Source organism: Toxorhynchites rutilus, chromosome 3, assembly GCF_029784135.1.
Source record: "Toxorhynchites rutilus septentrionalis strain SRP chromosome 3, ASM2978413v1, whole genome shotgun sequence".
Classification (NCBI taxonomy): domain Eukaryota; kingdom Metazoa; phylum Arthropoda; class Insecta; order Diptera; family Culicidae; genus Toxorhynchites; species Toxorhynchites rutilus.
The window spans coordinates 319,909,144-319,928,891 of NC_073746.1; the positions used below are offsets into that span (position 1 = coordinate 319,909,144).

Below are 19,748 nucleotides of genomic sequence, written 5' to 3' on the forward strand. Positions count from 1 at the left end.
AATAAGTTTTTCCAATTACAGTACAGTACAGAGAATGAATGATAAAACAGAAGCGCGGTCTATCAAATACAATTCATGCACAATACACTGATCGATGTTAACTCGGTTTATACCTCTTATCTCGTATCTAGAGACTTTTGGTCTACACTACCAGTTTACCTTGATTTTAGTTCTCCATATAATGGAGCGTGTTTATTACTACTATCCGAGCATGATCCAAACTTAGGTTCCTATCCGCCCATAACAAAACTAACCAACACAACTGGAGTATAACGACAGGTAGGGTTTGTTGAACACCTTTGTTTATTCATGCGTTGAGCTGTTCATTCAGCTGTGGTAGAGATGATTGAGATGATTGTGCTCCCTTGGTCGAGTGGTTAGCGTCATAACTAACATGCTGGGTGTTCGGGTTCGATTCCCGTTCTGGTCGGGGGAATTTTTCGTCAAAGAAATTTCCTCCGACTTGCACTGTGATCACGCGTATTCTAGAGCTTGCCACTCAAAATGCATTCAAGGCGTGTTATTTGGCATAGAAATCTCAACTAAGTACTAATAAAAATGACGCAAGTAATACTACGTTGAGACGGCGAAGTTCCTCTAGGAACGTTAGTGCCATTGGAGAAGAGAGAAGAGAAGAGATGATTGAAGAATTGTTATGTGTATTACTGAAAAGAACCACAAGCGTGGCTGTAGTGAATGTTTTCTGTGGCTTCAATACCCTCACAGGGTATGTTTATTAGGCCAGCCCATATTAGTGTTTAGATTATTTTTGTTGACAACACATACTATATTATATTTCGAGTTATGCGGGTGAATGATGAGCATTTCTCTATCGTTCTCTCTGTTTTATATTAGTTGCTGGAAACATAAACGAGAGAAAGATATTATATCTCTCACTAGCGATAAATTTATACTCTTTGTACATCACAAACCTGTCCATTTCACCCCCACAGTGTGTCCGTTTTATTTTCGTTGATGTAACCTCTTCATGAAAGTAGGATAATCGAAGCTGTATCAAATAATGGAAGTGATTTTGGAGATTTTGGAAGCGGAATAAATAATAATAAATACGGTGATGTGGAAGGTTGTGCAGTGGACTGGGATGAGTAATGAAATGCAGGCGCGGGTGGTATAGAGGTAAGCGTAACTGTTATGCCTTTCCATGCCTTTTTGATATTACTTGTTTTAAGACGATCCGCTGATGACTTTGTCAAGAGCGACCGCCTTCACCACCAGCGGGGGGAGCTTGATTTTGGTTGCTGCCTGGATAACGGCGCTTACATTTTCGACCGACGCGCCGAAATCGTCTACTTCGCTGTTGTTCGGTGCGGTGTCACATTCGCGAAGGCTCGGTTCAGTGCGAGCGCTTTTCACTGCACCAACACCGCGTGCATCATTAGATGACGCTTACCTCGAAATTTTATTGCCCCTGGCAATGCGTTCGTTTTTTTGCAGGGCCCGAGCCTGCCTTCCTCTTCTTCTTGCTCATCGCACACTACGCGAAGCGTCCAATTTATGACGCGGAAAGAAGAACACACGATACGAATAACGCGAAAAACGAACAGAAAAATCAAACGACGATTTCCAAGTTGGATTACCACTGGTGGGGTCCAATCTTAGATCGAAGCGCAGCGAAGCAAAGTGAACTGGATTGCTCAACAGTCCGATGCTGAATGAAAGTTTGCCTCAGCGAGATCCACTGTTTATACTCTAGGCAAGTATTCGCCTTCATTCTTCTTCTTTTCCTTTGTTCACGGAGACTTTAAATCCTACGATTTATCGTTATTGATAGCTCTGTTCGGGAAAGCACTCAAATGGACAGAACAAATGTATAGGAAAATAGAAACACTTAAAGTTTTCATGAATTTTAACCATTTACTAACCAGGGGATTCTAATGTATGGCATATCAAACAAATCTTACGGAATTTCCGATTCGTTTAGTATGTAAATCGCCAGAATCCGTTCGCGGCAAAAATAGTTTTTTTTTTTTTTTATCTTCGCTTATTTTTCGTCGGCCTATTTCCGCCACTTTAGTGCCAATCACCGACATCAGGGAGGCGACTCCACCTGTTCCTACCTATCAGACTCAACAACTCATGAGCCGGGCCAACTTCTTTTACTTCCGCTCCGAAGGAAGACGTAACCAGAGATTTTTCGCCTCAGAAAATCCCAACGACGCCAGCTGGGATTGAACCCAGGCCGATCGGATTGTGAGGCTGTTACGCTAACCATACAACCACTGGCGCCGTCTCAAAAATAGTTATTAACGTTAACTTTATTTCATAAAAACGTGACCTGTTTTCTGATTTGACACCCTTAATGAAAGAAGTAGTTCTACGTCAAAAGTATATATTTATGCAAAAACGTATATCAACATTTTTAATGCTTGTAAGCCTTGTATCAAAGTTAATATTTCATATAAACATTAAAGAAAATAATCTTCAGAAAAAGCGTTATGGTGCTATCATATAATATGGGAAAGCATTAGAACAAAAGCGTTAATGTAGCTAATACTAATTCACATTTTAAAGTAAACAAACTATGCCATCACTGGCAGCACTGTCCTATCGCCTCTATGGAGAGCCAATGAGGTTCATATCGAGGTGAAGCAGTAGGCGAAGTATATCTGTATTGGCAAGCAAAATATAATAAAAATAATCATTTGCATTCAATATGGAATGTATATGGAAGAAATGAAACAAAAATCTCACTGTTTCATGATGATTTGAGCCGAAATTCTCATGAAATCTGGCGACTGTTTGTTTTTCACAGATGACAACTGTATTATGGCTTATTTCGATTATTCGATTATTTATTTGGTAAAAAGGTCCAAAGAGCAATCGTATGCTCAGTTCTGAAAAGCAGTAACATTTTCAGTGGAATAATGATTAATTGAAGATTACTTTCTCACATCATACACACGACACTGAGAGCCTTCAAATCATCAGCTTCGTATCGTTGAAATAATGAAGGTTGGTTTGTTTCTATGAATGTGGGGGAGTGAAAATTGCGCATAAAAATATCACTTTTATCCGTAATTTCCCAAATATTCATTGTAGATTGTCTCACTATCCTCTAAACTATCCACTAATTAGCGGGAATTCTAATAAAATGTATGTTTTTGATTGATAAAACACTTCCTGAAAAATAGCATTTTCATATGGATGTGGTAGGCAATCAAAGATAAATACAAATCCAGACGTTACATTTTGAAAAATAGCTAAGGCGGTGCATGTTATGTTGCTCGAAACAATGTTCATTACCTTTTTTCCGGGACATTGATGGAGAGCCAAGTCAGCTATCAGAAAACGCCTAATCGTACCCAATTTAAATCAAGTGGTCAACAAAAAAATAGAGAAACTTAACACAGATTCGCCTCTTCGTTTTGTTAGACACAAGACGTTTCCGATGGACTTCAGAAAACGAATGACCGTGAGGTCAAAGTTTTCCCGATAGATTAAGTCAATCAATCAGAATCGGAACAGCACATTGTAGAGTTATAAATTAAACATACATTAATAGTCGAGTGACGGTGATTTATCCTCATTTATACAAAGAGCACCGAACTTAGAGAAGCTCTAAACTCTCTGATAATACAGCTTCCGACAACTTTAAGCGTAGACAAAACAATGGCCTTGTCCATGGCTGAAAGTATTCATAATGCGAAAAAAACACAGATTTTTTGTCAAAATCTCGTGAGAACTTCATCCTAGCTGTCTTTCCGTCGGCAAACGATTACAAACACCTTACACAATACGACCTGACCCGTTGTGGGTAAAAAATCGGGGCACACTCGCTCGTCCCGGCTGATCCCGACTTCAAGTAGCTTAAGGATATGGAACATGAGCTTATGCTCGAAAGTTAGCTCATAGAAATCAAACCAAAAGCGATATGTTTATTTATTTTCACTTGATCCCTTTCCATCGCACTCTGTGCATTGTTTCAGTTTCCGTCACACAGAGCCCCTCCGAGAGGGAAAGAGAGAGGGTGAGAAAAAGCGGGTGTACGCTTTGAAACCGAGAACAAACTTCCAGCAACAACTTTAATCCTTCGAAGGATCTCTCGAGAGGAAACGGCAGCCACTATATAGCAAACACATAAAAAATACATACAGAAAGAAACATCTCCTGATTAGCTATTATGAAATTCATTCTGCTTGTTTTCTTCTCGCCTGTTTACGGTTCTGATCCGTTTCGGGGTTTAAGATGTTACAATTTTTGGGTTGCTGTTGCTGCTGCTAATCCGACCTGTCTCTCGAGAGGCCTGGCGAAACACACACACACACACACACACACAACACAAAGGCTTCCGATGAGTGCGAAAAGTTGAGGCCACAAACAAGGTACAACACGGCGGCCACGGAGAGGGCTGAGAGTTGTTCAGCTTTCGCTTTCGTGAGGATTACCGGGTGTAATTTTCCCTCGTCGAAGGCGCACCGAAGCGAGAAAATTGCATGATCACCACCACACCACACATCGGCATCATCCTCGGCCAGCAGGAACAGATCTCTATCTCATCTGGCGTGGAATATTAGAAAATTAAGATAACATTCGAGTAGGTAAGTTGGCTTTTCGCATTCGGTCGGTTGAGCCAAACAAGATTTCCATTTCGAGCCCCGAGAAGGCTGGAAAGTTTATTAAGATTATTGGCAGGAGATTACCATCTCTGGCTCGCAAGGCTCGCAGCAGACGAGTAGCGACTCGTGTGGCGGTAGGCGAACGGAAGGAGTAAAATCTGGTAGAAGAAGCTTGTCATGCTAAAGTCATGAAAGGGAACTTCAAGTTGAAATTACCTAAGAAGTCAATTTTTAGACGCAGAGAGTGCGCACTTTGGTGAGACTGTTTCTGACGTTGGACGGCTGTGGGAGAGGCAAGAATCGTGTTTGCCGCCCTCGCCTGGTCCTCATTCCCTCCCCCACCCTCGGGGGGACTGACGTCAATTTCAAAGATGGTTGATTATGTTTATTTGATGTTGAGACATATTAAACATAAATGAACAAGACCAAAATAAATCGTATATATATTTTTTTACCTCTCTCACTCGTTTCTGTCTTTCCGAAAAAACCTGATGCTTATGACAGTTGGCCCTCTATCTTTCGTGATACACATCGGGCTCCATTGTGTAGATTACAAGATGAAACAGAGTGAGAGAGGGGGTGGAGGAGAGACAGGGGCACAATCAGCCAGTCAACTCCACTGTTTAGGAAGAAAGAAACGGCAGACACGGAGGATTTAATCTGATGCGAGAGCTGCTTTCTACTTTTTTTCTCTCTGGCAGGATTGGTTTGTTGGCTGGCGTGTCAGAAGTCGGGTTTTGAAATTTTTGTTCGGTAACGTGTTGTCTAATCAAACAAAACGAACTCAGCGCTGTTGTTATTTTCAATTTTGCTTTTTTTGACACCATCCATTCCCCTGCAAAAGATCTCGGCCGCTAGATCCGATAGCGATCGCGAAACGGTCGGTGGGAACCGCTCTGGTTCGTTTTATTTTCGAAGAAATTGAACGTCAAACCGCGGCGCGTATCTCATCGGGAATGGTTTCGCCCTGACGGTAGTCAGGAATGATTAGCGTTTCTAAATTAGTTTTTGAGGTGCGCTCTGTGGGAACACGAACACGAGTTGGGGTTTTCTAATCAAAAAAGTACCACTGGCTGCTATTGTGAAACAACAGTGCCAAAGTAGAGCAGGCCTTCACGCGATTCGTTCCACCGCACAATTTGACACTTGAACACACCGGGAAAGCACGCAGCCACTTTCCCACATCAGCCGCCAACCGTAAATGAAACACAATATTTTGCGCCTTCACCTTTTCCGTTGCTGCTGCTGCTGCTGTTGAAGTTTCTCAAAACCCCGTAACCAAAAGCCGAAACGTGCAAGGAACCCAATAACGTTGCGAGAACAATTGCAGAAAACCAACTGTCATCGATCCGTAGAAAAACTTCATTGTACTCCGCTTTCTCTGCAGCCCCGGGGATAAAGAACCCTCTGGGTCCGGGTTCTTTTCACCGGTGGTGCCCACCGCACCCGACGACGCCCAAGGAGACAAGAATAGAGCCGAGCCGAGGATTCTGTGCTCTTTTGTGTGAGCAGCACCAGCGTACAAAGATTTTCTGCCCAAGAAAGCAGGTCATACGGGGAACAATTCGTTTCTCATTCTCAAGGAGCGATGATGAGCAGAGTAATCTCGGGCCGTATTCGCCCGGCTCGACTCGATATTGATTCATTTTTGGCAAACGGAGCCGAACAAAGAGCGGCGAGAAGGGTGCAAAATTCTTCTGAAGGACACTTGAATTCGGCCAAGACGTTTCCAGTGGCGACTTTCGGCAACGAGCGCGCCTGGAAGGTAGGCAGCATACATCCGGGTGGTCATTTTTCATCCGGTCTGCCGGAGTGTTTCTGTCGGTTTCACTCCCCCTTATGTTTTTCTTTCTTGTGCAAGAAGGGGAAAAATACTTTTTTGTGTCTTTGTGCCTTGATAAGAAGAGGGGGTGGGGCGGCCGTCCACCATTTTCCGTCTCCATAAATTGGAAATCAATAACAGAAGCAAAGTTTTTTTTCTTCCTCTCCTTTCCTTCATGATTATCTGGATAGCGCGCTATTTGCGTGGATTTTTTCCCACCGAAAAAGAAACGGCTACCACTTCTCAAATTTCACCACAACCAGGCGTCACTTGCAGTTCAGTGAACGCTTCCACTCCGATTACGGATCAAAGTGTGCCATGGGCCCCGAACAGTGGTCTGACATGCGATCCTTGTCTTCGGACGAACCAGCAAACAAATAAAAAAAAACAAGGAAACAGAAGTGAGTGTAGAAGAAGAGATGATGGAACAACGAGAGAATAAAATCAAATTCTTATCTTAAGTGGTTGTTTTTTTTTTTTTTTGGAAGCGTTTGACACTCGCCGGTGGTCGCCGCTTGAAACAAGAAGTCTAATTGGTTGACATGGTAGCGCGATTAAGATAAAACAAGGGACGAAGGATGGGTAAAACAATGCGGCAATGAGTGGGAGGCGGCCGATTTGATTTGGAAACGCGATCCATGTTAATCTTCCCGATAAACCACTCCAATGACAGTTAGCCGGAGGTGTGTGTGTGTGTGTGTGGCGCGTGTGTGGTGACAAATAAGCGAGAAATGGGATTAAAGTGATTCCCCCAACACGACACGAGTGGGAGCACGGAAAATCGGTACGACGCCCCAAAAACCGGCCGCGCGTCGAAATGCGATCCGAACCTGTGAGATGTCACAAACGAATTAATATCTTGTCAAATATTTATTGTTGAATAATTTTCAAGATTTCATGCCTCGGCTCGGTGTATGTGTGTGCGCGCAAGGTGGATCGATAAATCATGTTTTCCACCCGTCATAAACACTCATTGACATAAAGAGAAAACGAGAGAAAGAGAGGCAAAGAATGTGTGGTTCTTGTTATCGTTTGCAAAGCATTATTATTCACCAGACCAACGGAGACAAATCGGAAAAATACACACCACTCCATGTGTTCGTGTGTGTGCTCCAAAGATGTTGCGCTAATATGGAATCAATTTGAAAGAGGGCGTGATAAGTGGGCGGTTAAAATATACATAAGAGTCGGTTATTATTGTGTAGTTATAACACTCGTCTCCTCGTCTGTGGATCTGGGGATGGATGGATTTTCTTTCCCGAAAAACTCGTTTCTGGCTGCGCAACACCGATCGTACCTTGCGTTCCCTACAGCCTGAGGGCATGGGCGAGAATATTATCAGCCCGAGCCCGAGCCCGAGATGGAGATTGAAACAAAAGAACGAAGAGTGTTGCAAAAATACACGGCGCTGTGAGGAATAACTTCTCAAATTATACGTTGGCAACTAAATTAGATTACCGGGAGTTTCTCCCAGCCTTCTGTTGTGACCGGGACCCGGTGCGTCAGCGCCTGGAAGGTTCGGTAAATTAAGACGTTTTTTAAGTGGCGATATTTGATACACTCCCTTTTTCGGCACGATTATGATGAACGTGGGAAATTTTTCGACAGGTTTTGCCAAACCAAAACAGCTATTGCTGGAACTAACTCGATAAAAAGTCTCCCACCAGAGTCCCCTTGAGGCTGGTTTACACTTCTGATGAACGCGAACAAACACTTTTTTCTTAATAGTTCAGTCCATAGATAAGTCACTAGGAAAATTTAGTGTTGGTGAAAATTGATTATTTAATATTTCACAACGATTCTGAATTTCCACCGTAGAATTGAGTTGTTGGTGAATTCACTACAGTTCGACGACATCGGTCAACGTGAACCCGAAAACAGTGGTGAATATAGATGTCAAAATATTCTGAAAATCATTTCGTCGGGAACTGCTGTTGTGTGTGTTTTTTTTTCAAAGTGCGTTATAGATGCTTTATGTAGTGCTTTTCATTAGGATACGACCACCCTCGATTATTCGTTTTCCACGCGTTTCAAGCAGAACCACCCTGAACGCATGATGCCAACCGATGAATTGTGACACAAACACAAACACAAACGAAAGATCCAAACAGAACACTTCTGTTGACAGTCGAGATAGAGTAAGTCAATATTCCATTCAAAAGACCACTCGGTTCGCTAATTTCGCTAATATGGGTAAGCGAAAAAAAAACTAATTAAGCAAGAACAAGGACAAATTTGGGCCTTCCGGGAGACAGGATGGGGGATCAGGAAAATTGCAAGAGAAATAGAGTGTGGTCACCGTCCAAGAAAAGAGCCCAGACCGAAAAAAAAATGTCAGAGCCGAGAGATGAGCGTCATATTCTTAAAAAAGCATCGAACGATAAGTTGTTCGGAAATTCGAACTGAACTTAAGTTGGACGCTTCAGTTCTGACGGTTTAGCGGGCATTGAAACGTTACCAGAACATTGTACTGAAAGGTGAGAATGGTTCATGTGCCACGTTTGCTATATCGGCACAAAAAAGCAAGGCTAAAATTCGCACGCCAGAACACGTCTCAAGTTTGGAAAAAGGTGTGACAAAGTTGTACTACATTGTCCTTCTTCTTGGTGGCTTTTTAAATTTCATGCGTTCAAACAGCCTAGCATAAATTCTCACGGGCAATTTTCTCAGAAGAATAAAAATTCAACTTGGACAGGCCAGATGGATATAACGGCCATTGGCGAGATTTGCGCTAGAAACTACGATTTTTCTCTATAATGAATTTTGGGGGAGGGAACTGTCATAGTTTGGGGAGCATTTCGAAGCTCCGGAAAACTAGAGCTCCAATTAGTTCCACACAAAATAAACAGTTCTGAGTACATTTAAATTCTTGAATCCGGTTCGCTACCAATGGCTCACAGAAGACGAAGAGCAAAGCTTATTTACCAGCAAGACAATGCTATAATTCATACCAGTACTGGAACAATGACACGGTTTAGGTCTAAATAGATTGATATTATGAGCTGGCCGGCATGATCTCCGGAACTAAACCCTATGGAGGACCTCTGAAGAACGATGGTTCTATGGATTTATGCTAAGAATCGCCAATTTCCAATGGTTGATGCGCTGAAAGTTGCTGTTCTCCAGATGTGGAATGATATTGAATTGGAAAAACTTGACACAAAGGTCTAGCTTTCAAGTAATCAACCATTCTGACGATGTAACAGGCTGTTAAATGATTTTTAGATGATGCGCATCATTTTGAAAAGACGAATAAAACATATTTTGAACAATTTCAAAACAGTCTTACAATAAAATAAAATTATTCTTAAATTGAAACGTATGTTTTAGACCTACATTTAATATACCATTGAAGAAAAGTCCGAAAATCATGTCTTATTATTATGAAAAGCACTTGTTATACAAGAAATGGAAATATAGTTGGAAGAAAACATTCAAACGTAAAACGGCTCCGAGTATGAACTGTCGCCAGTAAAGCATAAGCCAATCATTACGCTGAAAGAACAACAGAAGGTAGGTGTAGGGCAAGTCAAGAGATAGTCCTGCCTGTGAGATAAGAGATAAAAATTCTACAGGAAATGAGATGCTGTTCGGTAATATGTCGCAATAATATTGAACATAAGGTTTGAAACATTTAGAATCCAAAATTGCCAAAATAGTAGGCATCATAGTAGGCATATCTGAAATCATTTGACAACAGATTGTTTGAGAAACCTGTGTCTCTTGACGGTAACAATTTCACGTTGATCCGTTTTGTTTTGAAAAAGTTGTGCAGGATGGAAGCTGAGAGAAGAAATTAGATTTTGGACACTCATATTGAAAATTCGGCGAGATTAGGTACTAAAATCCGAAATCGCTGAAAGTGGCCTAATCGACCGTGTATGACGTGCTGAAACGTTTCCGTGATTTCGTGATGGATCAGAGGACAAACTTACGATCGGAAACTGAGTTTGAAGATATTGAGAACAATTAAGGCAAACCAGGAACTTTCGAACCACGAAATCGCCAAAAAAAACACGAATCTAACCAAAATGCCATCCAGAAAATTCGTATGCGAGAAGGTTATCGTAATTTCAGTGTCTACAAGCAACCAAACAAGACGCTGAAGCAAAACCTGGTGCCCAAAAGACGTGCTCGAAAGTTGTACAACAAGGTCTCAACGGAACACGAAGGATGCTAATGCTGATGGATGGCGAATCGTACGTGAAAATGGATTTTGTACAGCTCCCGGGCCTGAAATGCTATAAGGGGACTGCCAGATGAGATGTCTCCAGTAAATTTAAGTTCGTTTTCGCTAATAAATTTGCCTGGAAGATTTTGGTTCGTAGCTGTGGAAGACCAACGTCGTCATCACAAACAGAACAAACAGAAATGTATACGGAAGAGTGCCTGGTGCAACGTCTCCTTCCGTTGATAAGTGCTCTCAGACGTCCGGTGAAATTTAGGCCAGATTTGGCAAGCTACATCTACAGTCGAGAGATGCTTCAGTGGTACCGTGACTCTGGGGTCGATTACATTGGAAAAGACTTCCCAATCTTCCCAATTGCCCCCAATTCCGCAAAATCGAAAAATTGTCAAGCGGAAATTGAAAAAGAGTGCCAGAGTGACTCGGAATGTCGCAGACATAGAGAGATCGTGAAAAAAACTCTCCACTGAGGTTGACCAACAGAGAGTCCAAACCTTGATGGAGGGTATCCCCAAAAAAGGACGAAAATTCATTAAAACTGTAACGGAGTATTTTTTCCAATGTTTATTTTTGAAATAACATAATTTATTTGCTTTTTGGTAAAAAAATAAACATGATTGAACCTTTAAGCAACCCCGAGGTACACTGGTTTTGTGAATCCGGATTCTAAATGCCTCAAGCCTTATTATTGAGATGTTATATACTTGATTACAATTCAATGTTACTTCTGGTCAAATGCTATGTTTTCTTTGTGATTATAAACGCTAGAATTATATTATTTGCACATTTTTTCTTCCATTTAAACAACTGAAAAATTCGATTTGCACAAACTACAACATTTATTTCATTCGATTTGGTTCAAAAGGAAAAAAAATCAGAATCAACACATAATACTCAAATGAACATGCTTCGACTCTGTTTTTCTCATTCTCCTAAGTTTATCCGTAGTCAAACTGTGCTGAATCAACGATTTGATGGAAAAAACACTTCAAATAGTGCCAGTTAGGTATAACCAGGTTTGCCAACTATAATTTTCAAAAATCAGTAAGAATGAAAATAAAAATTAGGAAGAAACCGGGATAGGTCATATTGGGTTGTCTGGAAACTTCGTGTCGATTACTATAATTGCAATAATATGTTATACAATTATACAATTCATTCAATTTTATATGTACAGTTTTTTTCCACAATTATTCGCCATCATCTCATAAAGTCTATCCTCCCAGAACATGTTTGCTTTGTAGTCGACAACTGTTTAAGGTATTTTTATACTGCCCATAGAGTCATGTGATAATCTACAGGTGCAACATTATTGTAGTTCAGCTGGTGGCATAGTTCCTTCCAGCCATACTTCAGAAAAAGTTGTCGTGTTATCAAATAGACATGAAGTATGACGCTGCTCCGATGGAACACGACGTGCATCTAATTGACTAATTCTGGAAATTTGTCCTGGATCGCTGCCTTTAATGTATCCAGTTGCGAGCAGCACTTGTGCTATTTCGGTATAATGTACCGAGAATTATTCTTGATCAGCGTTTCGATTTGGTCATTATCTGTGGCGGCATGAATTTAACGAACTAATTCAAATTTAAATTTTCCTACATAAATAATATGCTTTGCAACGACAAAAACATTTTAATTAAAATATATGCTTACATGTTCTTATTTGAGGGGCTTAGAATGCAAGGGGTGTAATTGACTTGATCGATTTCTCTTCATCAACTTTTTCTTTAGTTAATAACTCAACTGCAAAAACGTTCCAATTGAAGTTTGCTATAGAATCCGAGAGATGAGGTTCTAATCTAGCTTCCAAATTATCAAATACTGCTGGGAACGTATTTGCAGCTAAGTTATGACCAAAAGAGAGAGTCGATATAGAGAAATCGATAAAATCACTTACACCCCTTTCATTCTAATCCCCTCATTTCTAAGAATCCTTTTCATCGATTTGTTGTATTTGGATGTTATTTGTAGTGAAAAATATGACAAAAATTCTTCTTCTTTTTTGTCTTTTTCATAATTCTTAGTGGCTAATATTCCTTTCATTGTTTCCGTTCTCAGTAATCTTTGTTTCAATACTTGAATTACTTTGTTTCATGAAAAGTCATAATGGATATTGAGGTAAAACAAACGCACTCTGAAATAAAAATTATGATTGAAAATCCACTATTCTGTATCGATTATGTATTCCACGTAATAGAAGAACTCGTTGTTTCGCAAATTGTGAAAATTATTAGACAAAAATTGTATCTGATGATAAGTTTATGTTGTGATTTATTACTTATTATTTAGCTTAATATATTATTATGGAAATAGAAGGAAATGTAGGGACAATGTTACTGACTTGGAGTCAGAACTGTGTGCTTTAAGCATTCAAAAAACATCATGCATTTATTTTCATTCAAGATATGTCGATTGAAAAATCTCTCTTCCAACGTGCTAATCTGATAGGGTACCTTGCTTTTGCGCTAACTTCGCTAACTTTTGCGCTTTGATAAATGTCAACTCTGTACCTTCGATAACGTAAAACACTTCGGTATAGATTGATAATAAACGAAAATAAAAATAAGTATTATACAAGTGCGAATAGGAGATTTTAACAAACATTTCAAGATATTTATTATGGATTATATTTATTCTGATAAAGTGAAGAGTACAAAAATCAGGAAAAATCAGGATCATTTAACATGCCAAAAAAGCTGGAAAATTCTATGAAATCAGGAAGGTTGGCATCTTTGGGTATAACTATTGAAGCCGGAAAAGAATTTGAGTATATTCAAGATTCTAACGCCGCAAAATAATAGACGAGTCAGCAGAAAGATAATCATTCTTAGGTAAAATTCTGGTTCGGACAAAAACTTAAATAAACAAAGCCTGAGTCTCGAAAACGTTTGTTACTTCCATCGGAGAAGCATTTGACAGATGATGCATGGGAATAAAAGTTTTGTTCATGCTAAATGACTCCGCATGACCCAGTATCACGTTCATGTTCACCAGAGACCTGAACCAGGCTTTAGATGGGTGGGCTAGTAGCTTATGAAAAACTTTCTGTCGTCCATTTTTGTGTGAAACCGCAAAAAGGGCATACATGGTACGGTTGTGTGTGTGTCCGAATGTGTTTGCCCTCTCGACCTGCATTGTTTACACTCGGGTACACCTCTGATGACATTTCCCACTGCCGTCGCCTGGATGGCTGCAAGAGGGCAACCCGAGGGAGGAAAAACTAAGCCACAGCCGCCCTGCCCTTTGTTTTTTCCAAAGTGTTTGCGGCGAGGAAACTTTCCAGTGGAGCAAGTTTTTTGCTTCAATTTACCATCCCTGCTAGGGACAAGGCAGGCCACCGAACCGATGTCAGAGAGTTTTCCGAGATTATTGCTGTTTTATAGTTTATGTAGTCCATGCCAGAGCCAGATCAAGAGTCGCCAAGAGTCGGTCATTTATTTACTTCTAACGCTTCTGGGAACACACGCAATCAAGTGGAGCCTTCGGATCGCGCTCTTATAATTGACATTTGGTTTGGAGACGGGCGCCCCGAGCCGACGGCTTGTGTCATGTTTGTGTGTGGCACAAGTTAGAACTCATCGTTCCGTTTGGAACGCACCGCAACGAGTCACAACAACACCGATAGGGGCGGCGAAATAACTGTGTTATATGACTTCGGTTTAATTGTTTGCTCGAGTTGTCTGCCTTCCTGCCTTTGTTATCCTTTCGGCGCCATGAGCAGAGAGGTGTCATTCGCAGAGGACAAACGAGAGCCACGAGCCGGCCGAAAAACGGGTGCCCACCACCATCGCCACTGTGTGGGTGGAGTTGAAATTGTTGTATTGAGGTTTGTGTTGTGCTGTTTTGTGTGTGTCTCCCTCTCTCACTCTCCCTCACTCTGTATCTGTCGGTTGGTCTTTGTTTAAAGGGAAAAATCGATATCACCGTCCGGCTATGCCGTTGGTAATGAAAATGGATGCCCTGTGGGCTTTAAATTGCACTGATCGCAGCAACCTGTGTCCAGCCAGGGCTGCGACTTTAATACAAACACATACCCACGCGCGCCTACTTTGATTAATGGGGAACGCTTAATTACTCCACACCACCACAAAGAACTCCGGATAAACATTGTTGCTGCGATTAACCGAATAATCACCTTGTCCACAGTCATTACTCAACGCAAACACCGCACATCGCGGCAGGCGCTGCCAGCCCGAAACAAATCTGGATCGAACTCTAGAAAATAATCGCTTTTGTGGTGTTTTAGTTACACCTTCCATCAGCACGCGTTTCCACACAAACACCGAGCCAATCAATCCCCGTGCGCGGTTTGTTTACCAATCAATCTCCTCGAACGCTCGAGGAGTGCTTGAGAAGAAGCCAAAGAATTCCAAGCATCTTCTACACTCTCAAGTATATAGGAATTAATTAAGAAACGAAACGAACCCCGGAACGGGGCCCAAAATTGATGTTGCACGTTAATTAGATTTCTCGCCGCAGAGCTTCCCGTCTCGAACTTCTCGCCCAGCAATTGCCTCACAAACAAGGCATGAATAATTTAATGATTACCGCACACCGTAAACACTGATGGTGGTTTGATTTTTCGAGGAGCACTTTGGCACAGGTAGCCAAATAACAATACCAACACCGGGGCGTTCCTCAGCGTTGGGAAGTCATTGATTAGAGTAGTGGGTAAACAATAGGTAGGCCGCCGATGGGCCGTCGGAGCTCGGGTATCGATTGTTTGTACAAATTGAAAAGTGCCACTTACCGGTGTGAGTTCGCTTGTGGATCTTGAGGTTCTCCGAGCGGGCAAACACTTTGCCGCAGGCAGGAAACGGACAGGGAAACGGTTTCTCACCCGTGTGCACACGGATGTGGTTCACCAGTTTGTATTTGGCCTTGAACGGTCGACCGTTGCGGGTGCATCCGAGCCAGAAACAGGCATGGGTGGTACACTCGGGCCCCCCGACATGGTCCACCGTCAGATGGGTGACGATTTCCTGCATGGAGTGGAAGATTTTGTTGCACGTTTTACGGCTTCCATCGACGGCGGCCGCAGCCGCTGCCGCACTAATCGCGGACAATCCTAATCCCAGATGGTGCGGAGGTAGCTCGGGCTCCACCCAGAGACATTGCATCTCCTGCTTGATTGATGGCGGGTGTCGCATGTATCGGAAGAAGGCCCCCGAAGTGCCCGGGTTAACCGGAAGGTTCGCCAGGTGCTGATGGTGTACCGATGGGTAATTGCTCTGGTGGTAAGGATGGGCGTAATCCGCTGGCAGACCCATCCGCATTTGGTGCTGGTGAAAGTGGTGATTACTCAGCGAAGTGGCCGAATGGTGGTTCAAATTTTCATGGGCGACGGGATGGGCATGATGAAATAGTGCGGTGGGATCCCCCGTGGCACCGGCCACCGAAGAACTGAAGTAATCATTATCGCGCTTCAACGCCAGGAAATCCCTCGAGTGGTACGGAGCCATATGACTCATGTGTGACGGTGGGGACAGGTGATGGGAGTTGTAAGCACTACCGGCGTTGGCCGATGATTGATAGAAGGACTGTGAGGCCAACATATCGCTCTGCGTGTTGGAACTTCCTGTGGACGGGGGCAACATGCTACCGGTGCTGGTGCTTTCAACGTCACTTTGCTCCAGATGATCCGGAGACATCTTAATCCCGAACGTGGCCAAATGAGAATGATGTGCTGTCGACGCAGTGTCCATAAATGCATTCATCATCATCCTGGAACACACCACAATCACTTCACTGCTTTTATTTTCGTTTTTGATTCGGTACAAAACTTTTGTCACTTACTGTACTTCGAGTGCCAGTAAACACACATCTATCGATCGTTTTGTCTTCTGTCACTGCATTTCACACCACATTTCACTATTTTTCCGTTAGTAGGCCTGAAATCAGAACGCGGCGCGAAACGACCCCCAAACACTCACGAAACGCACGAAAACTTTTCCTCACGCTGCGATCACCGTGATGCCGTGGTGGCACTGCAATTGCACATTTAACACACTGTTTAACGGCGGAGTACTAGATTCGAACTACTGCGGATCACACCGCGAGAGACACACAGCAGTATGGTGTTTACAATACGACACACGCAGCGGGACTAAACTCTAAAATTTTATCAAGATTTGACCTCACTACAGGAATCCCCGTATCCTATAGAGCGAACGAACGCTGGTAGCGTACTGACTTGAGCGCAGGCAAGAGCAGGAGAGCTAACGGCAACAGCCAACGGTGGGCAAGCAATCGTGCGATAAACGATGGGAAGGCAAAGCCACGCCTCTCAGTCAGTTGCTTGCATGATTGGGCGCTGTGGTGTGAATCGACCACATCGAACAGCAGAGTTGTCTCTTTCCCTCGCACTTTCAGCCTTACGCTTGTCTCGTTCCCACTACCAAACACACACACACACACTCCGTCCCATTCCCTCGTTCGGATCAAACCCCAGAATGGTACGACCGAACAAATGAAACAAAGTAGCCATTTGTTGTGTCTTTTCTCTCCTGTCTCTCTGTCCTTCTGTCACATTTCTCCTGTCTAAGATCGTTTTAACTCGAATCCAATGGTGTAACCCTACAAAGGGGAAACCGAAATAATTTGTTATTATCTAGCCATCCCACTTCCTCCTTCGACGACCTTCACTCGTTTCTTGGCTTCCCTTTCGCTCACTCCTTCATCGTTTGCTGGGGGCAAACGATGCGATCGAATTTTCGTTTTTATTAATTTAACCCAAAATTGCTATTGTTAAAATATTTGTCAAATTTGTCAACCTTAGTCAAATATTCACAGTCGGGGAGACGCTCTCGCTCGCTCGCGCGCACTTCCGCTCTTTCCTCTCCCAGCCTTCTGATCCGAGCTGCCAGGCTCATGAGAGGCACGTTCCATTCAGAACACGCTGAAATGCGAACAATAGCGGCGGGCAGCATCGTGGCGAAGAGAGTGGTTGGTGCGTGTTATGTGTTACTCCCTGTCGTGGTTACAGCTGCGCCCCCGGTGTTGTCACCGGTGCCTCAAGGTGCCACGCGCGTTCCGATAACCGTTGACGATCGCTGCTTAGCAAGGATCGGCTTTCCGTGCGCACCTTTCGAAATGGAATACATAATTGAAAGCGGTGGCATCTTATCGCGGGACACGCGGAAAAATGTGTACCACCTCGTATGATCCAATCTATCACCCCCCCACCTCCAAGTCCCCCGCGTGCGCGATCAGGTCCCAATGTCCTGACAGTACGCACAGTGTGGTTTGTCAACGCTTCGGATGGGTCGACAGAGGGAAGAAGAGGTGTGATCATGTTACAATTCTAATTAGCCACGATGTGTGACCATACTTTATGCGCGCAAAAGTTACCCTCAATACCAGTTTTGCATTGAATCACGACCGAACGCGATCACGCCGTTGTCCCTGTTTCTATGGAGCAATTATAATTGCATATAAAGCTCGCCAAAAACGGCTCACGCGATCGTGATCAATCTCTGCTGCCCGATGGCGTGCGTAGAGAATAGCGTAAAACGCTACTTGACCGCGGTATTCCCACTTGGGGTGGGATGTTAGATAAACTAATTAACATAATCAAGTCGGAGGGAGGGCACAACGGTAATCGCCCGTAATGCAATCGAAATGAAAACTTCCGGTTTTGGAAACTTGCTTTCGGCCGAAATTGGTTCACCTCTTGGAACTCCTATTACAAAATTAACAATGTGATGGAGGTCATTTATGGATTAGTAAGGAGCGTTCTGAGTATTTTTTTAAGTGGAAATTAGCATTTAGAGCTCGACAGTTATTCTCTAGGCAGAAACTGTCTTCGACAAAGTTGTTACATATGATAGAGCGTTCATTTTCATGTTGCCAAAAATAGGGTGACCATCATTTTCGATGAAATAAAAAATCTAACTTTCTTATCTTTATATATAGAGATAAACATAGTTCGACAATATTGTAGCCCCAATTATTTGAATCAACTTTGTAGGACAAAGTTTTTTTCCATCTTTTAATATAATCGATTTAGCGCTTTTTTCCTAAGTTGCATTAGGGTGACCATGAAAAAGTGGTTTTTTTGCTCTAACATTTATATTTCAAATTCTACATCAAAGCTGTCTTCGTACGACTTTTAGATTAGAGCTTATCAAGACCAACATTTTGCGGTGCAGAACTTGTCAATATCTTACTCCTATTCAAAGTTATTGATGGTTTTTCACCCAAAAAATCATGATTTCAATTCTAATTTATTCAAACACGAAAAATAACATAGTTTTGAAAATCACACATTACGTAGAGTAAACTCTGTTCTTTCAAAAGCCGCCAAAAGCTTTGTTCATGTTTACCCCATAAAGAATGACAAACAATTGCAGAGAGCGTATTCTTTTAGATGAAATATCAATAACTTTGAGTGAAGTTGAGATATTGAAAAGTTCCGCATCGCAAATTTTTTGCATTAGTTAGCTCTAAAAGTTTTTCGAAGACAGTTTGTATGTAGAATTTAAAATATAAAAGTTAGAGCAAAAAACCGGTTTTTAATGGTGACTCCAACGCAACTTAGGAAAAAGGCGCTGTATCGGTTATTTCAAGAGATAACTGGAACTACAACATTGTCGAACTATGTTTACCTCTATCTATACAGATAAGAAAGTTAGATGTTTTATTTCATCGAATATTTTGGTCACCCTATATTAGGCAATATGAAAATGAGCGCTCTATCACATGTAACAACTTTGTCGAAGACAGTTTTTGCCTAGAGAATAACTGTCGAGCCAGAAGTGCTAATTTCCACTTAAATGCATCTCCTGGACCATTGTGTAATGTGTTGTGCACTAGGAGTAATCAGGGTAAAACCAACATCTTCTGATTTTTTCCAGTTACAGGCTATTTTTTCAAATTCTACGGGACATCGTACACACTTGTCACTTGTTACATTTCGAGTCAACCTTTTGCTGTGGATGTCGCGTTGTTGTAAACACAAACAACAAAACAAACCCGGCAGGCAAACCAAAAAAAATCCGTGTAAAATTTCGCGTTTCAGTGTTTTAGTTGGAAATTTTTGTATAATTCGATTCTTTTTGTGAACCAAATACAGCTTAGATAATTGTTCAATGTCTTCGGTGAAAGAGTTTTTTTTTCCAAAATATATATTTTATTAAGGCACATGTGGCGTTAGCCTGAC

General features: G+C 42.1%; 1 protein-coding gene across 1 annotated transcript in view; it reads right to left on the bottom strand.

The window, feature by feature from the left end:
* The window catches only part of LOC129776001 (pair-rule protein odd-paired), a 56,333-nt gene extending 39,572 nt beyond the window's left edge, over nt 1-16,761 (bottom strand). Inside the window, exon 1 of the mRNA XM_055781353.1 lies at nt 15,339-16,761. Within this exon, the coding sequence (XP_055637328.1) occupies nt 15,339-16,311 (973 nt within the window). The 5' untranslated portion in view covers nt 16,312-16,761. The remainder of the gene's footprint in view (nt 1-15,338) is intronic.
* Nucleotides 16,762-19,748: the final 2,987 nt, after the last annotated feature.